Below are 22,984 nucleotides of genomic sequence, written 5' to 3'. Positions count from 1 at the left end.
TTTAAAAAATTTAAAATTAATCCAATAATAATTCATGATAAATATATTTAATTAACTTGTGTTAAATACTGTTCTTATGAAATTTTTTTAAATTAGTCATAATTTTTTTAAAAAATTAGTCGTTAGAAACAAATTCAATACAAATAAAAAATTTCTAAAACAATAAAAACAAAATAGAATTTAAACATATTTTTAAATTTTTTAACAAATTTTTTAAAAAAATACTTTACCCATTTGTTTTTTATGTCTTCTGCTACTTCTGTATGTTGATTCTACATTTGATACGGGAACAAGGTACTCTTCTTAGTTGAAATTAGTATTTGATAATCATTAATTTAAGATATGGATACAAGCTAAGTTTCCACTTAGAGAAGGTCGGTAATTACAAATCACAGGACACATGCTGTTACTGTCAATGGCCACAGTATTAACTACTGTTACTGTATTAACTACTGTTACATATCTATACAATAAATAATATGCTACATTTTGGACGCTTAAGTTACCGTATTGGATTCGTTTGATGTCGTTTTCAAGAATAAAATTCCTTCAAGAATTAAATCTCATACCAAAAATATTGCACCAACTTTCAATGCAATCCGATTCATCGGGTTAAAACTTCAGATCTACTACAAATTAAAATGGAAAAGAGGAGACAGGAAATTAAAGATTCGAATATCCCACAAGACTTGGGCTAATTCTCTTCATGAATCTGATAGCTTCGACGGTTCACTAAATTACAAGCTCTATATAAAAACTAATCTTCAAAAATTTTTTATATTTAATTTTCTCCATAATTAATATATTCACAAAGAAATTTAAAAAAAAAAGTTGACCGGAGCACATTTTCTTCCAAAAATGCCCCTACTCCGGTATAGAAGTCAACAACGCCGCGAACTTCTCCTTACCACCACTTCTACTGCTGGCTCTCCTGGACCTACGTGAAGAAACGGCGGCTCCGCCACCAGCTGCGGCAGAAACACTCCGTAAAGACTTATAATCCGGTTGGGCGGTTATGACAATCTGTTTGCGACGATATCCGTATTTGTCGGATGTGGCAGCGGCGCTCTTCATGAGAGCGGAGCTGGCCTTAACGGCCAATGCGGCCATCTCTGCAGGCTGCAAGGGTTGCCTCAAGCGGTTTAAAGGAAGAACGAAATAGAGTTGTCCCGGTTGCAACACTTCGTCTTCGTCAACTGCGGTAACGACGTCGTCAAAGTCCATCTGATCGGAGTTGCATATAAAGCAGGTAGGGTTCTCTCCCAAGAGGTACGAGACCTTCACAGGGTACGAGAATTCCTGTAACGTCCCGTCTTGGAGAACGAGCTTGGCCGTTGCAACTACCTCCGCCGAATCGGCTGAGCTACAGTTTCCCATTATCTTTCTCTTTTCTTTCTTTCTGTTTTTATGTTCTATACGTGACTCAGTGAGTCAGCGAGTCGGAGGGTGGAAGGTACTGCGAGAAGGGAGGTGTTAATGAGCATTAGCTGGAGGAAAAAGGAACACGAGGCGAAGATTATATATAGAACGAACCAACCTCGTGATTTGGACCGTTTTGCCACGTCGGATATTATTTAAAATTGTTAAAATTTTTGAACAGTGGGAATGGCTTTCCAGGCTGTAAGTTGTTGTTGACAGGTTGTACTAGTAGCGCGCGCATTAGTGTGTGTCATAACATAGAAATACACTCTCTCTTAAATTACGGACCCTGCCACTTGGGGGTTCGGGATTTGGGAAATATTTTTTTGGAGCGATTTCAACCGTTTGATGAGAATGTGGAGCAGATCACGTGGATTGTAGTGGGGGGCAGTGTTGTTCGTTATGGTGGTACCTAATTTTACACCGTGGATGATGAACTAACGCTTCCTCTTGTTGTTAGGAGAATTAAGGGTGGGATTTGGGGTATGGCGAAATAAAGTGGGATGGTAAAGTTTGCGAAATTTGGATAAAGGCACTATTCGTCACTCTCAGGCCACACCCAAAAGTGCTGCCATTCATTTTTTTTTTCGAGATTCTCAGCATCGTGTTAGGTTCTTCACGGGATGGATGGGAAATCCAACTTTAATTTTGCCTATTCTTCGTTCCTAATACAATTTGTTCAAAGAATTACCTCTACAGTCTACATTACTCCGTGCTATACTAATTACTTTCTTTCAGTTTTATTTTATTTATTTTTATTTTAATATTGCTAAATGATAATATTAAATGAAAACATATCTTAATGTTAAATATTTGTCGCCTATATAATGGATTCAATGAAAAAATGAATCACCAATTTCCCTTTTGTGCTAACTGCTACAATGATCATTGCTCTGAATAGCAAGCAGCCAAGCAATCATTCCACTGGATTTATGCAAAACGATAAACCTTATGTCTATCAACGAAGATCGAGTATTAGAGAAAAGCTAACTAATAATAATATGAAATTTTAGGGTATGGCTTCTTTTCTTTCTTGTCGTTTGCTTCTTTTCCAACACGTGGAAATCGACTAATATTAAAAATATAATATAAAATGTGCTCTACATTATTGTTGTACAGTTTTCATTCTTTTAAATCATGGATCTATTTAGAACGAGAATTATAATTAAGTTTGATAAAAGTAATAAAAGAAAGATTTGTCAGCCATTATGGATAACGTTAGTACGGAGTTGATTAATTAATTAATTAAAATGAGGATTAGAAGAGAGTCTTACATGCTAATAAAAAGGTAAGAGATCCCGGTTTTGGTGATATGACGTTGAAAATAAAGGGTTGTTAGGTGAATATTAATGAAGGCATAGGTAGTTTAATTAGCGTTCTTATATTGTGCATGGAAAATGATTCTGAAGCGTATCATTATTGAATGAGGTTGCTTTTGGTTTTTAGGGTGCGGGAAATAATTGGACATATATGATATATCATCCATTACGTACCCAGTTTTGATTGTCGTTATTTGGGGAACTTTAAATTGTTTAATTTAACGAGGAAGGAAACAAATAAAGTTGAGATGGATTATTGGAGGGTGGTAGAGAGTTATAAAGCAAGAGTCAGAAGGGAAAACGACGTGGCGACCATTGAAGCCACTAGTGCTTCGGTGCAAGGCGCACAAGAAGCCACGTTTCACGTCCAACAATATGACTTTCGCAACAGTAAACTCTACAAAACTATACCAATACGTTACTAAATTATTAATAGTTTTGTGAGGAAGATAATGTTTTTTATACTAAATTTTCTTTGTATATGATAACATATTCTCTGTTCTGATTCGAATATTAAAGTGTTATTCAATTTTCCCTTAATTGTGTGCGAATGTATACGAAAAAATGTAGCTTTTTAACAAGTGCATCTTCATATGTAGTGTAAGGCCCTTATAATAACTTGTGTTTTATGGTCTAAATTAAACCATATATATAATTTGTTCATATAATATAATAGTTTGAGAATTGAATCGAAAGAACTCACTCAATTTTCTATCGAATTTTTTGATATAACAACAAAATAAATTTACTCAATCTTATTTGTTTACATCATAGTTTCATTATAAAATACAAAAAAAAATTTACATTTTTAATTACTCAACGAGGATTACAATCGTTTATGACGTATTTAAAATATCTTATTAGATTAAAATAAAAAAATTATAAATCTTAAACATAAAATCTAATTTAATAACTAATTAAATAAAATTAAAATACATCAAACTAAATTAAATATTCTAAAATATAAACTAATAATTTTTAAATAATATTTAAACTCTTTATATCACAAATATTTAAAATATACCCCCATTTATAATATCATTTTTACATTAAAATATTTTCGCAAAAATAACCACCAAAACAATAATCATTGAATGACGAAAACAGATTAAGATACATCATGTAGAATTATATGTCTTTTTCCTAAAGTTGAAAATATCTTTATTATTCAACCAAATACGTCCAACAACAACAAATGACTAATAAATTCAGGGGATTGATGCCAGCCAACAAATATCATTTATGTATGCTCGAGCAATTGTAGTAATTATAAATAACACTGGTCACCCTATTATATATATTGTCTTGGCATAAAATGAATTAAAGCTTCCAAAATATTAATATGTAGCATAAAACAAAAATGGAAAATAATAAAAAAAATTAATCAACTATCAATGAGTATAAATTTTAGGTGCGCAAAAATGTTTTAATTTCAAATTTATAGATTTTAGATTTTTGCAGGTAAAAATTTGTTTTCGGCTTTTTTTTTTTTCCTTACCAGGAACTCTATCACTATCTATTCCAGCTATACATTTTTTTCATGAATTATATCATCAGCCTCAATCTCTGCTTCTGTCGTCTCCTTTTCCATTTCCAAAGCAAGTTGAAGTCTAGCTGGTATATAGTGATATTTGTAATTTTGTTAGTGAGAATTATTATTATTATTATAAGAAATAAGAAAAATAAATTTATCTTTCATACTATAAAAAATGTATAAAAATAATATAAATATTGTTTCTTTTACTTAATAATCTCCTGGATTTCTTTGGATCAAATTCCCCACCAACTTTATATATTCCACGATCGACTGTAGACATTGTATTATGTGTTAATAATTGGTGAATTTAATTTAGTCGTTTTCATTGATAAAGTAATGAATAAAATGACATCTCTATATTATTACAATGCAACTAAAATATCTAAACATTTGAATATCAGGTCCAACAATATCTTAACAATTTGATCTTACATGTTCTTAAAAGTAAAACATAAAATCATTTGACATTTTAAATAACAAGCAAGCTAAAAATAATGATTAATTATAATTTCACATTCATATATATATTAAATTATGTAGAAGAAAAAATCTCTTCTCATCTCCCATGCCATTAAAAGCAAACAAACAATCAAAGTTGGAAATGGTTGCACAATCTTCATTATATACTGAACTCACTTTTCACTTGATGATACCATGCATGCACATGTTAAGAAATTCTTCTCTATGAAGCAAAGAGAGAAGGTACATATAATGCCTTATCTTCTGTGGTTTTTGGGGGCGGTTAAAGATGGTGGGGGCTAATAAAGAGAACCCCTTACTTTAATTGAATTTATTTTTTCTATAAAATTTAAACTTGGGGTCCAATATGATATCTTGTTAAAAAAAGGCATGTATGTCTTTCTCTTCCATAGCTTTACAATTTCATTATTTGGCTTTTGCTTTGGTTGTAATGCATGAAATAATTATCAGAGATACCCCCTCAATGCTTACCAAGAAGCTTCTTCAATCTTCACTATTCTCCTTCCCCCACACAATGATTTGGCCTTTTTATCTTAAAAGAATTTCTAGGTCCACCTAAATGCCTTTTTTCTTATTAAATTCTCTAATTCTTTCCATTATCTTCTCCCTACACTATACTGGCGGCTTACATAATCAAACTTAATTAAAAACTGTGGTGTTAAAAATGAAATATTAGTCTATCAGTATTAATCATTTGCTTATATATATGGTTATTTTTAATTACCATAATTATAACATATTAAATATATGATAATTTTTTACACAAATGTTAAATAATCAATATTTTTTATTTGCCTTATATTTGAGTTTAATTTTTATTTTTTTTACAAAAAGTACTATCTCTAATATTTTTAAATTATTTACGTATCTCTACTTAATAATTTAAATTTTTAAAATAAATAATAATTTTATGATATAATTTCCTTACTCAGCATTCTTCTTTGTTAGGTACATAAACTAATTACATATATAGATCTGATCTAGAGCTCGAAAAGAATTTCAATATGTAACATTGTATCAAACTTTTTATCGATGAGACCAGTTCAAATTTAAAAGGATATACGTTTTCTACATAATTCCATCAATCTATATATCCATCTGTTTTTTTTTTTATTCATTTTCTTCAATTTTTTTTTGTATTTATCAATATTTTTTTTAAAGTTCATGAGATTTTGTTTATCAAAGTAGAGGTGAACAAATAACTTAAATAGGAAAAGTATGAGATTCAAGACTTTTTAACCAATATGTCATTATTTCAAAAATTTATTATTAAAATATTTCTTTAAAAATTATTTATTCGGACATTATAAAAATTATTTATTCAGATATTACCGATTTATCATGATGGTTGCACCTATTATTTTTTTTTTACACGCTATGAACTTATGAAGGCGCCTTTACACTTTAGCTTTTTACGAGAAGGTGCCTTTTTTTTTTGTTATGAAATTCAGTTCTGATTCAGTGTCTTCAGAACAGTAAATACTAAATACTTTATGAAATAACGTTTTTTTGTTAGAAGTATTTTTGGAATAACCGTCTTTCAGGCACCATGTAAAAGAAAAATAGGTGTACTTGTGCCAAAATTATGCATGGTATCTAAATAAGTAATTTAAAAAGAATAATATTTTGATACTAAATTTTAGAAATTGTGATATATTGATTAAAAAGCTAACATTTTTCGCTAAGGGCTTTTGAGTAATTTCCATACTAGCTAGACTACTGAATTAGAAAAGTTGCATGCAATGTCTACCAAATAAGACCGGATGTACAAACAATAATGCAACCGCAAAGCTTCTCACCACTATATTTTAAAATTTTGTGACATACATGAGAAAAATAGAAAGTGAAATGCTAGTGACAGTCTTTTGATTCCTTTAGTTAAATATTTTTTTTTCTTTTTTCCGGATTAGTATCCTTATATTCTCTCAAAAGTATAGAGTAATTAATAAATATTTTTTTATTATTCAGAGCCTTATATCTTGACCTATATATAAACATTTTTGTATTTTTTTGGAGTTTTTTGTGTGTGTGTTTTTTTTTTTGGGGGATTAGTTTAAGCATCCTTTTCAGTCTCTGCATTTGTATTTGTTTGCCATTACAAGGTTTAAAGTTCACATGATTTGTCGAGAATAAAGAGGATGAATAGGGATGGTTGCCAACTTTGGCAAGAGCTTTGAATGTTTTTGTAACAATTGCCTCACCTAATTTTAATTGAGATTCAATGGATCGATATTCATGCTGTTATAAGTATAATAATTTTTTATTTTATTTTCTTTATATTGTTTGGATATGTGATTATAAGAAATCTTAGAAATTACATTTATATATGTCGTATGAATTAGTACTAACGTTTCAACTAATAGAGAAACACATGCGTCATTAATAATTGCTAGTAGCTTACTTAATACAATCCCACTAGGCAAGTAGCAGGGTAACAAATTATTTTACAATAGTGCTACGTTACCAACTTTTTATCTGCCAAAATCTGCCAATTTGAGTTGGATTGGACATGAAATCCATCTACTAAATAAAGTCACATCTAAATTAATCATGGTTTAATACTAATTTATCACGTGTTGGTAATAGTTGACAGACTCTTTCTTAGTAACGTATACTTTTCCATTATTTTAAACTGCACACTATACTAATTAATTATCATTAATTAATAATTATTTAAATTTTATCTTTTAAAAATATAAAATTAATAATTATTAATTACAGTTATTTAAAATTATTTAGCTATACTTTCTTTACTTAATATTATTACTACATATTGTCTAAATAAGTAACGATGCAAATGAAAGAAAAAAAAATTAATAATCAAATTAGTTCCTTAAAAATGAGATATTTTTTTTAATCAAAGTAATTTATCAAAAATTACAAATTAATTATATTTCTCTTTCAGTCATTCCATTAATAATTTTTGTCAATAAATAATATAGTAAAACATTAATTCATAATATACATAATATTTGATGTCTAATTGAATATTAATCAAATATATTTATGAAAATCTATTAATTTAGTTATTTTTTTTTCAATTACATAAACATTATTTCCAATATAATCTAGCAACTACATTAATAGATTTTCAAAATATATTTGATTAGCGTCCAATTAGATATAGTAGGTGTCATATATACTATCAATTAACATTTTATATTATTATTCGTTGACAGAAATTGTTAATTAAGTAACTGAAAGACAAATATGATTAATTAGTATTCTTTAAAAGACCAATTTAATTGATAAAAACTTTGAGAGACTAATTTGAAGAGGAGTGGTTTGACTATTAAAAAAAAAGGAAAAACAGAGTTAAAATCAATAACTAGTAATGATCTTAAAATTATTCTACTTAAACAATTATAAAACAAAAATGTTATTTGTTCACAAAACATAATTACTAAAATCAGTTATTATCTATTTATGTATAAATAAATATATAATTTAATTTATTTTTAATATATATTTTATATTTTAATATATATCGATATTTAGCCTAATATAGTTGATGAAGCAATTTTCTCAATGTCCATCTTAGAATGTTATATAAGTTACTTTAATTATCAATATCTTTAATGTCGATAATGTTTTAAGGAAAATTTTCTTAAAATCTCCTGCTTTTCAATTTAANCCACCAAGAACTACATCTTCTGACTTCTTTAACCTTTTGTTGAGTATTGTTTTACTTGGTTCTAGAATATTTTTATTTCCTTTATTTGAATTTCCATAATTTTTTTAGATATTGTGTATTATAAGTGTAATGTCTTATAATTTTCTAATTAGAAAACCGTTTTATTTTGTTTTCTTGTTAGTATTTGGGAGATGGTATTCTTGATGTTGGAGTGTTAGATGGAGTTCATTAGGCATTAATACATATGATTAGTTATTAATTTAAAAAGTATGATTTGATTAATTTCTACCTATTTGTACATTGAACACAAGAGTATAGAGTGCATGATTCCATGGCACCGCCGATACGCTATAGATTGGATTTGGTGGCAATGGTACCCATTTAGTACATTCCAATTGACCACTCAAGTGTCCTCTTTCTTTAGAGGTCAAACAAATTGGGCATGCCAACCTTGCTGGCAAAAAGTGTTAGCGGAGGAAGGAAGGTTCATGGTAATAGCAACTCCAAACTTTATAATCAGATATCCAATTTGATCAATGATTCTAAGACCATATAACATCTTTAATGGATTTGAAAATCTAATGGACTGACAAAACAAAGATTATTGTTGTTTGAGGGTGTCTTGATTCATAATATTGTACTATGTTCAATGTGTTATTGCCGGTTGGTGGAGTTGATTGTTTACTCTCCTTATCCAATTAATTTAGCCAAGATACATCAACATTATGCAAGATAATGGGTTGTCCTATTATTGAGTATGATTTTAATAAGGAAGGTCCCTTCACTAGCAAGCATGAATCTTCTTACCTTTTAAAATATATGTAAGCCTTGAAGCAGTTAGATGTATTGATTTAAAAAAATCATTGGCTTGCTATGTGTGACTTATGATTAAATTATACAATAATGGCATTCATATCGCCTAAAACGCCCATTTACAAGTTTTCTTTGGTCAATGATTGAGTAAATTTATTTTATGCAGAGGATGAATAAAGCTTTTATTTACAGTGTAGACATTTTAATAATTCCTGATAATAAAGGTCACATAACTCAGATAGAATACCCATTTACCAGTAATGACTTGGATACATTGAAAATTTTACTCTTGAAAAGAAGATATGTTTTTTTTGAAAAAAAAAAACTTAAGCTGTTTACTGCTACTGAGAATCAAATATTACAAGTATATTTCCACTATATCCCAAGGTTTGCATAGATATCCTACAAACTTTACATGATCTGTTTATTGATCAAAAGCATTAGTATATACTGTTAGCAAAAGCCATTGATTTCAATGGAACTTATTGCCCAACACTTTTTTATCCCACATTCATCCATTATTTTCCTGATCTTTCTCATGTCGTCCCATCTTTGAGATTCTGAATACATGTTTGAGAGAAGCACATAAAGCCCAGAATTATATCTTCCCAACTCCAACAATTGCTTCATGATTTGCTTACCAATCTCTAGATTTCCATGGGTTCTACAAGCACCAAGCAAAGCACCCCAAACCACCACATCAGGTTTCATGGGCATCCCTTTGATTAGGGCCATCGCTTCTCCCAAGAGCCCGCCGCGCCCTAAAAGATTGACCATGCATGCATAATGTGTAACACCAGGAGAAATCCCGAACTTGGAACTCATTATGTCAAAGTAATATCTCCCCTTGTCCAAAAGACCAGTGTGACTACAAGCAGAAAGTAGCCCTGTGAAGGTAATCTCATCAGGAAATAGCCCGCTTCCTTGCATCTTCTCGAACATGTCAATAGCTTCTTCTCCAAAACCATGCAGAGCAAGTGCCCCAATAGCAACATTCCATGACACCACATTCTTCTTTGGCATCCCAAAGAAGATGTCCATGGCAGTCTGAAGGGCACCACATTTAGCATACATGTCAATTAGGGCGTTACAAAGGGTCACACTTAGTGTAATTTTATTGTTACAGATGTAATTGTGAGCTTGTTTCCCCAATTCCAAATCACCCATGTGACTGCAGGATGAAAGAATGCTAACAAGAGTGGTTTCATCTGGCATCACACCTGAACTACACATTGTGTGGAAAAGTTCCACGGCTTCCATGTATTTCCCTTCTTGAACATGACAGCAAATTATTGAATTCCAAGAAACCACATTTTTCACTGGCATCCTATTAAACATCTCCAAAGCATAATCAACAAGCCCATAGTTAGCATATGCATTAACCATACAAGTCCATGAAACGACATTCTTATCAAGCATTTGATCGAAAACACGTTCGGCATATTGCAAATGCCCGCACTTGGCATACATATCAATGAGGGCATTCGTCACAATTGAATCAATTGCAATTCCGGTAGCGATTATGTAAAGATGCATGAATCTTCCCAACTCCAAATTACCATGCTTCGAGGAAACAGAGAGCAAGCAAACCAGGGTGATCACATCAGGCGCCACATCCAACTTTTGCATCTCTCGAAACAACAAGATGGCTTCTTTGCAAAACCCCAGCTTAGCATACCCACCAATGATTGAATTCCATGAGACCAGGGTCCTATCAGAAATATCATCAAACACTTTCCGTGCACTATTTATAAGGCGACAAGCAACATAGGCACTCAAGAAAGCGTTCTGCACACAAGCGTGAGACCCCATCCCAAGCTTAATAGCGTGAGCATGAAGAATAACAGCTTCCCAATATAAGGATTTGCAAGCACAAGTTTTGACAACAAAGGGGATGGTAAACTCATTAGGGGAAATCCCAGCATTTACCATTTGGCGGTAAAGTAACAAAGACCTTATTGGGTCATCGCTATTTGAATAACCCTTGATGAGATGATTGTACATGAACTTATTAGGTTGGGGACTTTGGTCGAACAGAAGCTGTGCATAACGGAGATCCCCCAGTTCGGGAGAAGTGCAGAAAGAGACAAGCTTGCCAATAGTGAGAACTTGACCAGATAGGCCATGGAGGATAGTCTGGGCATGGAGGAGCTTGAGCTCTCTCATGGAGGAACATCGCTCTAAGAGAAGGTGAAGGGTTTGGTGAGTGGGTGACTTGAAATTATGCCAAATGGTTTGTGCTGAGTGAACGCAAAACAGGCGGGAACCAACGGTCGCGTGTTTCAGAGCGGCTGACATCAAATCAAATCAAATAAAACTACCTACCTAGCTTCCCTACGAATAATCATGGACTAAATTCTCCTATTATTCCCTAGTTTTACCAATTTAGTCTTTTAAATTTAAATTTATTATACTAGTCTTCAAGATTCATTTTCTGCATTGGTTCCTAAATCCTTTCTAGTAGTGAGTTAGTGAACAAAGTATTGAGTTGTTTTGTCTCTAACTTACCATGCTGGATGTTGCAAGGATTGACTCGCAAGATTGATTTTATAAAGAATACAACAGAGATCACTAATGAGAATGAATTAGGATTTATAAATAGAAAAGACCAATTTGGATAATAAAACTAATCTTGTCACGTCAGCTAATTATTTATAGCATCTAGCGTGATAAATTAGAGACAGCTCAATACTTCGTTCGCAGACTCGCCGTCGAAAAAGATTCAAAAACCAATATAGTATCCGAAAACGGATCTTAGAAATCAATATAGTCAATTTTAAATTTGAGAGACTAAATTAGTGAAAGTCGTAAATCTAAAAGACTACTATACAAATTTAGTCAATAATTATATTTCATAAATATGATAGATTGTTGTATTATCTCAATTCATGCGCTTTTGTAAGAATTACTATCAAACCTGGTTATTCCAAATTATTATGTTGGCTCTACCTAAAAAATTAACTACTCAAATCTATTACAATATATTTATATATAAATATATATCTTATTAATTATATTTTTAATATATATTTTATATTTTAATATTTATTTTATACAAATCAATGATTAAATAACTATTTTAGTGATTATTTTTAGTCTACGATTTCATTTTGCTACTACATATCTACATCTATAATTCTTTAATAGTTTAATTTTATATGGTTATAATTTACCTTTATTTCTACCATCATCGCATATTATTTTCTTATTTTAAAATTGTTAGTTTTCTGATCCAATGGACATTGTTTGACTATAAATTATGCAAAACTAATTAGTAATTCTTTCCACACTTTCCTTTCATATTTATACAGCTGTCATATAAGCATGAATCGTTTGACCAGCTAGTGAATTAGACAGTGTCTCAAATGATAACCAGTGTTTTAGTCATTCGAATGGAGTCAAGTTTAATTCTTAAGGATCAAGCTCCCTCAAATACCCCCTAAGGATGAAATAAAAGTGACTCCAAACGTCATAAAGAAACAATATAGAATAGAACTCTTCACATTGCATAAGCACCAGATGTTGCGCCAGATTATCGCAGGCACAGTACACACAGTTTGGAACAGTGGAACTTATAGTACCATGCTACATAAATCATTCAGATTTTCAACCAACTTTTCCCAAGTAACTTGGTAAAACAGCAAAAAACTGGGAAGAAAAGCTGGAAGCAGTTGAGAACCAAGAAATAAACCTTTAGTATTTTTCCCTTGCCCTGCTGAAAGAGCAGTTATTACATTGTTGACTATAGTCGCCAGAATTTTATTCACAAGGAAATTTCAAAAAATATGTACTTAAAAAGCAAATGACTTTGTCATTCACATTCACACCCTTTGCATTCATTTACACATATATCAACAGTGAGCTATGTATTTTACAGAGAAGAGAAGAGCCAAAAATTGAAAAGACAGGAAGCTGATGAAAGAAACCAAGACAAAAAGGCCATAGCAGCAGACATTTGATATCTACCACATAGTCTTGCAGGGCAAAGGGATCCACCAGCTTCAAGCAGAAGATCCGCGACACTCGCTGTAGAGCATGCTGCAGCCAGCGAGAGATACGATAAAACCTGCATAGTAGATAAGTAAAACGAAAAGAAAAACCTCAAAACTATTAGTTCAGTATCGTAACCTTATTAATGCCTCTTCAAGTCTTAGCCATAAGTTGCAGATAACTACATACCATGTCTCCCAGAAAGATTATCATTACAATCCTTTGCTGAATTTGTAGGTCTTTTATGAAGACGGAGTAAGCATCTACTACTAACAATGTTACGCTCCATGGAATTACCAAACCCATGACTGTCACCAAATAGCTGCAGAATAGCATAACTTATTATCAGTTAGAATTTATAAACTGCAAGGCATGCCAATTGTAACCACATGCATGCTGCATAAACCTAATTCCTTTTCCTCCTCTTGGTTTTAGACCTTGAACATGCTAAGTGGCTAAGCTCCACACAAACACTCATCACAATCAAATCATGTATCAAACCAAAAATGTAAAAGAAATTGGGAACTCCAGCTTTGTATTAAGAGCCCCAATCAATCAATTGTTCATGCTCATTAAGAAATTAGAAATGATCTGTTCTCAGCATTCTTACATCCTACACCAAAAATGCTGTAGACTCTGGACCTATTAGATGCGCAATTTAGTTATAGGGAATTTCAATTAATTTCCCATCACCATTCAGCAATAAATTCATTTGTAAACTTTCTATCCCAAAATCAGAGAGGTATGTAAGACTTTGAACAATTTGCAAACCAATTTCAGGGCCAGCAAGCTTGCAGTGACTTGCCTATAATTTGAGAAGTGTAAATTACTGCCTCATTTCTTATGAAGAATAGATCTGCGACATAGCAGAATTGAATTGACATGTAACCCCACATAAAAACCAATTGTGAGATCGAAATTTGAGAGTAGGTGTGCATTCAGATGACATTGCAAAATAATGTTTGTTATCAAAGCAACACATTGAAGACTAAAGAGTGAATGAGAAAAAGAAATACCAGAAAGCGGTGTATGAGTAGAAATCGACGCCAAAGCACATGAATAGAAGGGAGGCGGAGGAGAAGACGGTCTGCCCCAAGCGGAGGGCGAAGCTGGCGCTGCTGCCAAACGCCCCTGCCACTTCCTCCATCATTCGCACCACTTATCTTCTTCTCTGCATACCCATACAATTAAGTGGAACCTGGGATTGTGAAATTCAACCATATTAATTAATTAATTTATATAGGAAACACGGCATAAGAAGAGCATAATATTATACAGTGATACATGCCACACGCCACAATTAGTGAGTGAGTGCATTCATTAATTATTTAATTAATGTTAGTTTTGATTGGTTTAGATTTTACGGTGAGTTGCAAAAGAGAGTGACAGACAAAAGTGGAATCATGGAATAGAATTGGTAAAGAGGTCTTCGGTTAATAATGGTTTCGATCGTGCGGTTGTCTTGTACGTAGAAAATGTTCTGTCGGCGGGATACCAGGTTGTTGGATTCGGATTCGGATACCGATACGGATAAGTGTGAAAGGGAGGTAGTGACTATTCAATCCTCTTGTAATTTGTGAATAAATGCAGCACCCCAAAACAATTATGTAGAGTGTAAACATCATAATACACTCATCTTTCAATAAAATACTAGTGCAGGGACTGCATCAAAAAAAATTCATGTAAATAAATATGTATGACAAAAATGAAAAAATACCATATAATATTTATTTCATGAAAAACTTTTTTAAAAAAATTTTGAAAATCAGTAATTTTAGTATTTTTTACTATTTGACTAATATAATTATTAAATTATCTTTAATAAATAAACTTGTTGATTTATCTATGTATACAAACTCTAAAAAAAATAGATACATATAAATATAAGTGTAAATTATATTTTTTATGTATAAATTTTTTTTAAATATAAATATAATGTATTGCTGATAAAATACTCACTAAAAATAATCATATTTATTGGTCATGTAGTATTGTTCAAATCTTAATAAACAATTAAAATACTTAATGTAATAGTATATATTGTTTATGTTATTTGCTAAATTAACAACTATGAAACACAAAATGTAACTTATGTTCATATTTAATGACTAATAATAAAATTCGTTCTTAGAATATGCAGTAAAAAGTAATAGGAATAAACTTGTAAAAAAAAATTGAATTTTTGTTCGCTTTCATATACTGCTCGACAGTGAATACGAAGACAAGAGACTAAACAACAACAAAATTGACCAAAAAAAAAACAAGAATGTTAAAAGGAAAAAGTACAATTCCATTATGGCAACTCTTTGTTTTAATATTATTATTTGCTAAAGTATACTATAATTACGTAGTAATTTTTTGTCAGAATATTTACACGGCACTTGTACATTTTATCGTCATAAGGAAGCGTCCAACATTAGACGGTAGGACCAGAAACAAAAGCCCAATCTGCAAAGCAAGCATCACCCGAATTTGTGATACATGTAATGGAAGATAATAAAATTGAGTTGGGTCTTGGCCCAGTTACCTAGTTCATAGGCAAAGACCCCAAAGGAAAAGGTGTTTGGTTGAACACTTGAACAGCTTGTATTTTTTGTTAAACCAACGAGGCCTAATCCCAAAAGAAGAAACACTCCCCATACTATCATTTACAATGAAAGACACAAATCCTATCGGGAAGGAGTCAATAAAATGGAATCCACTATGGCTTTTGGGGATTTCCTTGGGTAACCAGTAAGCGCAAGTGTTCCCGTATCTGAGGGCGCTGGAATTTGAGGGTGCCAACACTATTCGAATATACGAATATTTGTTCGACTATTTCTATTTGTTTGAAGCGAATTTTTTAGTAATGGAGTTTTTGGACAGGGCAAAGTGGAGTCGGATTTATATAATATCCAACCAAGTATATATAATGTATATATAAATATATATACCTTTTGTATCATATCAATATTTCCGGCCAAACGAAGTAATAATCGAGAACAAGTCAAACTCTTCAAGCAAAATTTCATACCGAGAATCCCGCATTATTTAAGCACATAAACTAATCCTTAATAACAATCCCTAAAAAATTGAGCACTATTCGAACGTTTACTCAACAAATATTTTCTACAACACTATTTATTTCAACAAACGAGCAAATTTCGTCAGGGTATGAAAAAGAAACACACACATTAAAATATTCTCAATCAAACAAAGCAACAACAGCCTCGCCTATGTGATACTTTCTTTTATTTTTTTTCTCACGTTTATTATATGCATTACTGACTTGAGCGTCGGAATTTCCTTTGCAGGTTCCTAAAGTTCATGTCATAAAATTTGAATCTATGATGTTCCTCAATAGCGACTCCGATCCCATTTTATGCCAAATTTTTCAACTTTTTTAGATGGAGTTGCCCTATTATAGTTTTCTAATTTGCTTGCAGGTTCCATAATCAGTTTCAATGAGTTCACCAAATTGTTCATTAATTATTTTGCAGCATCCAAAATCTATGTGTGAGACTCAAACTATCTCAGCACGATCAAGCAGGGACAGCACGAGAGCTTGAAAGACTATATGACATGCTTCACAACAGCAGCTATGGAAATTCCCGACCTCAATGCAAAAGTGCAATTGCACGCCATCAAGAGTGGTCTCCGACCTAAAAAATTTCAGAAAGCTATCGTTGTGGCAAAACTAAAGACATTGGAGGAATTTTGGGATAAAGCGACCGGACATTTATCGAAATAGAAGAGCTATATGAAACTCAGAGGAATGAGAGACCATCATTCAGAAAGGAAGAAGACAAGTCTTATAACAAGGATTCCAAAAAAACCCTTTAACCTAACTCCGAAGTTCGATTTATACACCAAGTTCAATACCAAAAGGGAAGACATCGTTAAAGAAATATTACACAACAAGCTAATAAAGTCACCGAACAGAGCCGGTTCATACCAAGACCAGAGATACGTCAACAAGTCAAAACACTGTGCCTTCCACCAAAAGTTCAGCTACACAACCGACGAATGCGTGATCGCGAAAGACCTACTAGAAAGGTTGGCCAGACAAGAACACCTAAACAAATACATAAGTGGCAGGATAAGGCCAGTTACGGAGAACACGAGCGACCGGCAACAAGAGCAAACTCCAAATACCTCAGACAAAACCATATTTCAACCTCCACCGACAAGAGGAGTTATCAATTGCATCTCTGGAAGATTCGCGAGTAGTGGACAAACAAGCTCAGCGCGAAAGCGTAGTTACCGAGCAATGCTAATGGTCCAACGGACAGACGAGACCACCATTCGCAAACCACAAACATCCCAGATATCTTTTGAACAGTCTGACTACCAAGCAAGAGCCACCAACCTAGATGACCCTGTAGTCATTTCTATCCAGGCGGGAGATCTCCTGGTGAAGAAAGTTCTACTCGACCCCATCAGCAACGCGGATGTCTTCTTTTACTCTACTTTTAGGAAAATAAAACTCAGTGAGCAAACAATGCTACCATCCTTGGGGGAGCTAGTTGGATTCTCGGGGAAACGAATATCTATCCTCGGCAGCGTATGGCTAAAAATAACCATGGGTGACCACCCCTTTAGTAAAATAAAGGACGTGCAGTTCCTAGTTGTCGACTACATTAGCCCTTACAATATCATCATTGGCAGACCTTTTTTAAATTCCTTCGGTGCTATTGTATCCACTATCCATCTATGTATGTGTCAAGTTTCAGGTACAAGACAACCAGATAGCCACTATACATTCCGACTAGATCGAAGCTCGACAATGCTACAATGAAAACTTGAAAATAAGATTAGAAACCAACCAGAAGGCCGAACCAGAGAAGGGAACCTATGATGTGGCAAATATCTCGAACACCGCCGATCTTGATCCAAGATGAGATCTCCACGACAGGCCTACACCAACAGATGACCTTGAAAATGTAATAATAGATGACAATAACAATCATTACACTTACATAAGTCGTTCTCTTTTCTCAGGAACTAAACAACGAATCATCAACTTGCTTCGAAACAAAACCGACCTCTTTGCGTGCATAGCAGTAGACATGCCCGGCATAGACCCGAGCCTTATATGCCACAGATTACAAATCAACCCTAAAGGTCGACCTGTATCACAAAAGAAACGAAACATGGGAGACAAGAAAAGAGCAGCATGTCTGGAAGAGACCCAAAAACTCCTACAAGCAGGATTCATAAAGGAATTATGATTTACAACATGGCTCTCTAACGTGGTTATGGTAAGAAAAGCCTCAGATAAGTGACGAATGTGTGTAGACTTTACTAACCTGAACAAAGCATATCCTAAAGACGCCTATTCCCTCCCACGTATAGATAAACTGGTCGATAATGCATTAGGATACGATATCTTAAGTTTTCTAGATGCATATTCTAGATATAACCAGATTTTAATGCATTCAGAAGATGATAAAACAGTTTTTATCACCAAACTTGGAAACTATTGTTATAAAGTTATGCCTTTTGGACTTAAGAATGCATGTGCTACTTATCAACGACCGATAGACAAGGTCTTTAGTAAGCAAATAGGAAGGAACCTTGAGGTCTATGTTGACGACTATGGTGGCTTTCAATGCAGTGGCTATAAATACCTATATATTGACCTACCAATCTACATAAATTTTAGATTTTTTATTACAGGATAAAATGGTTATTTCAATTAAAAATAAAAGATATAAATAATTATTTACTAATATGAGAAAAAAGATTAATGCAGTGTAAATATTTTCAGAAATTACCATTTCTTCAATTCTTGGCATTGGTGGCGACTCCATTTTTGGCAAGAGAGGGAACAATTTTCTAGTAATAGACCATTTTTTATTGTCAAGGAATATAATAGATGGTCTAATTTTTTCTTTTATTTATAAACCATAAACATGCCATTATTTATTAATAGACCTATAACTAAAACGTGCTTCAATTTTCCATATGTTGATGATTTGTTTGTCCATAGTCACCAAAATTTGTGGACGTCATAGACAGCAGCAATAATTAGTAAAATAATTAACAATAATATATCATATTTAAATTTTTCTTTTAATTTATGATATGTATATTATGATGATTATATAAAATTTAAAATTTAATTTTATTTATTGAATTTTTATAATTATACGGGTAGGACATATACTAGCATAGGTGGATTAGGGTTTAACTTTTTAATACCCTCCTATAAAAGTGGACTGGATTCTATACAGGTTATTGTAGGATGAGGCACAAACGGATTGGATAAAAATCCGCCCCTACCCATCCGATTGGCAAATTGAGACTCACTTCCACCATCACTTCAAAAGAGTCTACTTCCACCATCGCTGTCCTCATTCCTAGCTCCCAAGCCATTTTCAATCAATAAAAAACTATCCTGAGTTCCGCCTGTATTGCTGGACAGTATATCTAACTACACCTCCAACACTCTCTAATCAAAGAGTACAGAGGAAAAGAAAAAATCAGATACAAGCTTAAAGTGTTTTTGACTGGTGCAAAAATAAATAGAGAACTTAGCCTCATATTTATAGTCTAGGCCACCCACTCAATTTGCTATCCTAAGCAATGTGGGACTAATTCAACCAAATCCTAACAAAACCTCATGTCCATTTCCCTTAACGAGTTCTCAGCAATCCTCCACTACCCGAATCATTTTGAGTCTCCCCGAAAGCACCATCAGTATTTAATTTCAACCACCCTTGTGCTGGAGGGTGCCAAACTCCTCGATCCCTATTAGGGGGGATATCATTTCTAGACGCTTTCCTCTTCCCTTGAGCAACAGTATAATTTTCTATCGTGCCTCTAATTACTTTAACTGCATTCGTTGGTCTGTTAAAAGGGGGTGAAAACACTTCTTGATTTCTCCATTTCCACATCCCCAGCAAGTCACAAAAAATTCATCAATCCAAAAATGTACAGATGATACTCCTAAATTATTTTCCATATTCATTCTTATCCAATTTGCCATATCGATTCCAAAGAAAATAGCTGTTGCATTCAGGCTGGTTTGGGCAGTAGTGGCAGTTTGGATTTGTCCCCATCATGCAAGCTCTTCTTCCTGCTGTTAAGATCCTCCCATGGGCTAGTCTCCACATGAGCATTTTTATTCTTTACATCCCTTTTCATTTCCATATGGTTTTCCATATTGGGAGTTGCTCTTTCTCATTGCTTCGAGTTAACAATTTATAAACCGAGGCTATGGTGACTTCACCATTCGAGCTATGATTCCATCTTATAGTATCTTCAGTTTGTTTCGTTAGGTGTCCTTTTGCCTTCAGGCTGCAACATTCAACCAGCAGCTAAACTTCTTGTTCTATATGGATATGCAGAACCAGAAGCCTCAAAAAGTAATAAGATTCATTCAGCCAGAGCTCCCAAGCAAACATGTGCCTCCATCCACTAAGCATTTATTTCTAATCAATCAATAGTGATCGGTGCTTAACAATATACAGCATGGATATAAAATAGGTTGTAAATAAAGAAAACTCTAACCCCAGTGATATAAAGTTCAATCTAATAATTAAATAAACAAAACTAAAATATATAAAATTAAATTAAACATTCTAATACTTAAAAATATGAAATAATATCTACTAAATAGTATTTGAAAGATATGTTTGGAACAGGAAGGAGCAAATCACAATTGCTCGAGAATGATTTTAGGAGAAAAAGCAAGAAAACAATGAATAAGCTGTTTTGTGCCAGTGTAAAATCAAAAGTTATTTCTAGTGAAAATACCAAAAAAACAAATGAGGAATGAGAGGCAGCAGCACCATCTGTTTCCAAAAAGATTTTTTAAAAACAAAGTGGAATAAGAGAAAGGGAGTAGTAGCTCAAAAGTGCTTGAAACACAATCACTGAGAATTCTCTCGTCAAATATCAATTTCATCATCATGGCTACTTTATCATCTTTCTCTACCAAACTAGTACGTAAAATCAAACTGAGGCATTCAGAATGAGTAGGAGGATTGTTTTCATCATATGAATGACCATATGAAAATGTTCATAAATATCCTCATCATGCCCAAAAGTTCCAGCATCAACTAAAATTCCTCTGCATAACAATCCACATTCAATCAACAACACAGAAAATTATAAAAATAAAAATGGTGGAAATGGAAGGAAGAGTGGAAGAGTGGAAGAGTGGAGTTCCTCTCAGACAAATGCCTCGATTTGTCGTCAGTATTGTTAAGAATGGAAAGATCGGACTCGTCATCATTGATTCATCATCATAGAGAAACACCACTTCCCGTTCCTTCCTCAAAATCAATTCCAAAACAAACAATAATCATCATATCAGAAAGAGAAAACAAACAACTACACAGACATTATAATTTCCTAATCAAATCGCAAATAAACAAATTTAAGCTCGCAGTCACTGAAGCGATGACCAAGGTTACCATGCCAAATATGCCTTCACCTTATAGCTGACCAAGTTTCGACGAGAGGCTTTAGGGTTTATGCTAAGCGCACCGTTTTATAGCCTTATAGGCCACCTTCACCACCACTTTTTTGGGCCAAATATTTTCGGTGGGCTCATGGCCCAGAAGGAAAATAGTTTTTGGTGCGGCTAAAGTTACCCTCGTGTGTACACCCAAAAAAAAAGAGAAAAAAGTTACCCTCGTGTGACCATGAACAAAACCTAGTTATCGTTTCATAATTCATACTCTATCTATCTACGAATACGGTACTACCATTTTTTTTTTTACCAAAAATAGAAGATTTGAATTCGCAACCTCTTAATTGAATATGAGGAGACTATGCTATTTGATACGGTACTACCATTTGTTAGTATCAGTTTGGGAAATCAGCATCCTATATCATGTGTTATTGGATTATTGTTAATGCCTACCTGTTATAGCTTTGTTACTACAATAATAATCCCAATCTGTTAGTCGTACTCATTTGTCTACTGGTACATTGCCATTTCATAATGGTTTACAATTATAAGAATAAAAATGGTTTACTTTATTTAATTTTATTGATCATCATACTGTGCAGGGTATGAAAGATTGAAAGTACGTTTAAAATGAAATTTCATAAAACACCGGTGAAAAAAGTCCAAGGGCTTGATTATTAATTTTGGATAGATGTATTGTAAACACGTCCATTCTCAATTATGAGGAATTTATTTATCTATCAACTGAATATATTAAAATTGAATTTTCTCCTAACTAATGAAAATAAAGTGTCAGTTTTTTATGAATTTATTTTCTCGTCAAAATGAATGCATTATTTTCTCTTCTAAATTTATTTTATAAAAATATCTTTGTTACAATGAGCTTATAATTAACATTTAAGTAGTAATGCACAATGACGGACTCAGAAAATTCTAGGAGTAGGGGCAAAAATATATATACTGAAATAAATTTTGTTAAATATTATAAAAATATCTTTCTTATAATTATACTATAATTAGCATTTAAGCAATAATACATAATTATACTAATTTAAGAAAATATCTTTATTATAGTTATATGAAATTAATATTTAATACATTATTAAACTACTTATTAATTATCACTCAAAAATATTTTTAATTATTTTAATTATATTGATTTTAATTATATTAATACAATTTTAATTCTTATTTATTATCCAATAATTTTATTAATAATGGCAAGTTGTTTGTTTAATGGTGATCCATTTATGATGATGATGGTGATGAAGTTAGCTCTCGTTACTCTATTATAGAAAATAATTATTCTAATCATGATATAACATGATAAAATCATATAATTTTAATAAAACAAATATATGATGTATAATTAACGTAAATAATAAAAAATT

At 32.5% G+C, this 22,984-nt stretch overlaps 3 protein-coding genes and 2 non-coding genes across 5 annotated transcripts; all 5 read right to left on the bottom strand.

Annotated features, from left to right (window-relative positions):
• Nucleotides 1–577: 577 nt before the first annotated feature.
• LOC107487908 (uncharacterized) lies at nt 578–1,478 on the bottom strand. Its single transcript, XM_016108603.3, has one exon. It carries the CDS (start codon nt 1,375–1,377, stop codon nt 865–867), a length of 513 nt encoding a protein of 170 aa, XP_015964089.1. The 5' UTR covers nt 1,378–1,478; the 3' UTR covers nt 578–864.
• An 8,112-nt stretch (nt 1,479–9,590) lies between these two features.
• Nucleotides 9,591–11,595, bottom strand: LOC107487844 (pentatricopeptide repeat-containing protein At2g22410, mitochondrial-like). The gene has a single exon (XM_016108532.3). The coding sequence runs from the start codon at nt 11,498–11,500 to the stop codon at nt 9,656–9,658; it is 1,845 nt and encodes a 614-aa protein (XP_015964018.1). The 5' UTR covers nt 11,501–11,595; the 3' UTR covers nt 9,591–9,655.
• A 1,193-nt stretch (nt 11,596–12,788) lies between these two features.
• Nucleotides 12,789–14,546, bottom strand: LOC107487909 (CASP-like protein ARALYDRAFT_485429). The gene is made up of 3 exons (XM_016108604.3): nt 14,209–14,546; nt 13,382–13,514; nt 12,789–13,268 (listed from the first exon to the last, which is right to left on the bottom strand). The coding sequence occupies exons 1-3, from the start codon at nt 14,340–14,342 to the stop codon at nt 13,074–13,076; spliced, it is 462 nt and encodes a 153-aa protein (XP_015964090.1). The 5' UTR covers nt 14,343–14,546; the 3' UTR covers nt 12,789–13,073.
• Nucleotides 14,547–21,144: 6,598 nt separating this feature from the next.
• LOC127748273 (small nucleolar RNA Z105) lies at nt 21,145–21,221 on the bottom strand. The gene has a single exon (XR_008010215.1). It is a non-coding gene; the product is annotated as a small nucleolar RNA Z105 (small nucleolar RNA).
• A 123-nt stretch (nt 21,222–21,344) lies between these two features.
• On the bottom strand, nt 21,345–21,432 carry LOC127748296 (small nucleolar RNA SNOR75). Its single transcript, XR_008010233.1, has one exon. It is a non-coding gene; the product is annotated as a small nucleolar RNA SNOR75 (small nucleolar RNA).
• Nucleotides 21,433–22,984: the final 1,552 nt, after the last annotated feature.

This window comes from Arachis duranensis, chromosome 5 (assembly GCF_000817695.3).
Source record: "Arachis duranensis cultivar V14167 chromosome 5, aradu.V14167.gnm2.J7QH, whole genome shotgun sequence".
NCBI classification, from domain to species: domain Eukaryota; kingdom Viridiplantae; phylum Streptophyta; class Magnoliopsida; order Fabales; family Fabaceae; genus Arachis; species Arachis duranensis.
Note: the sequence above shows the minus strand (reverse complement) of the source record. Positions and strands in the feature narration are given on the sequence as shown.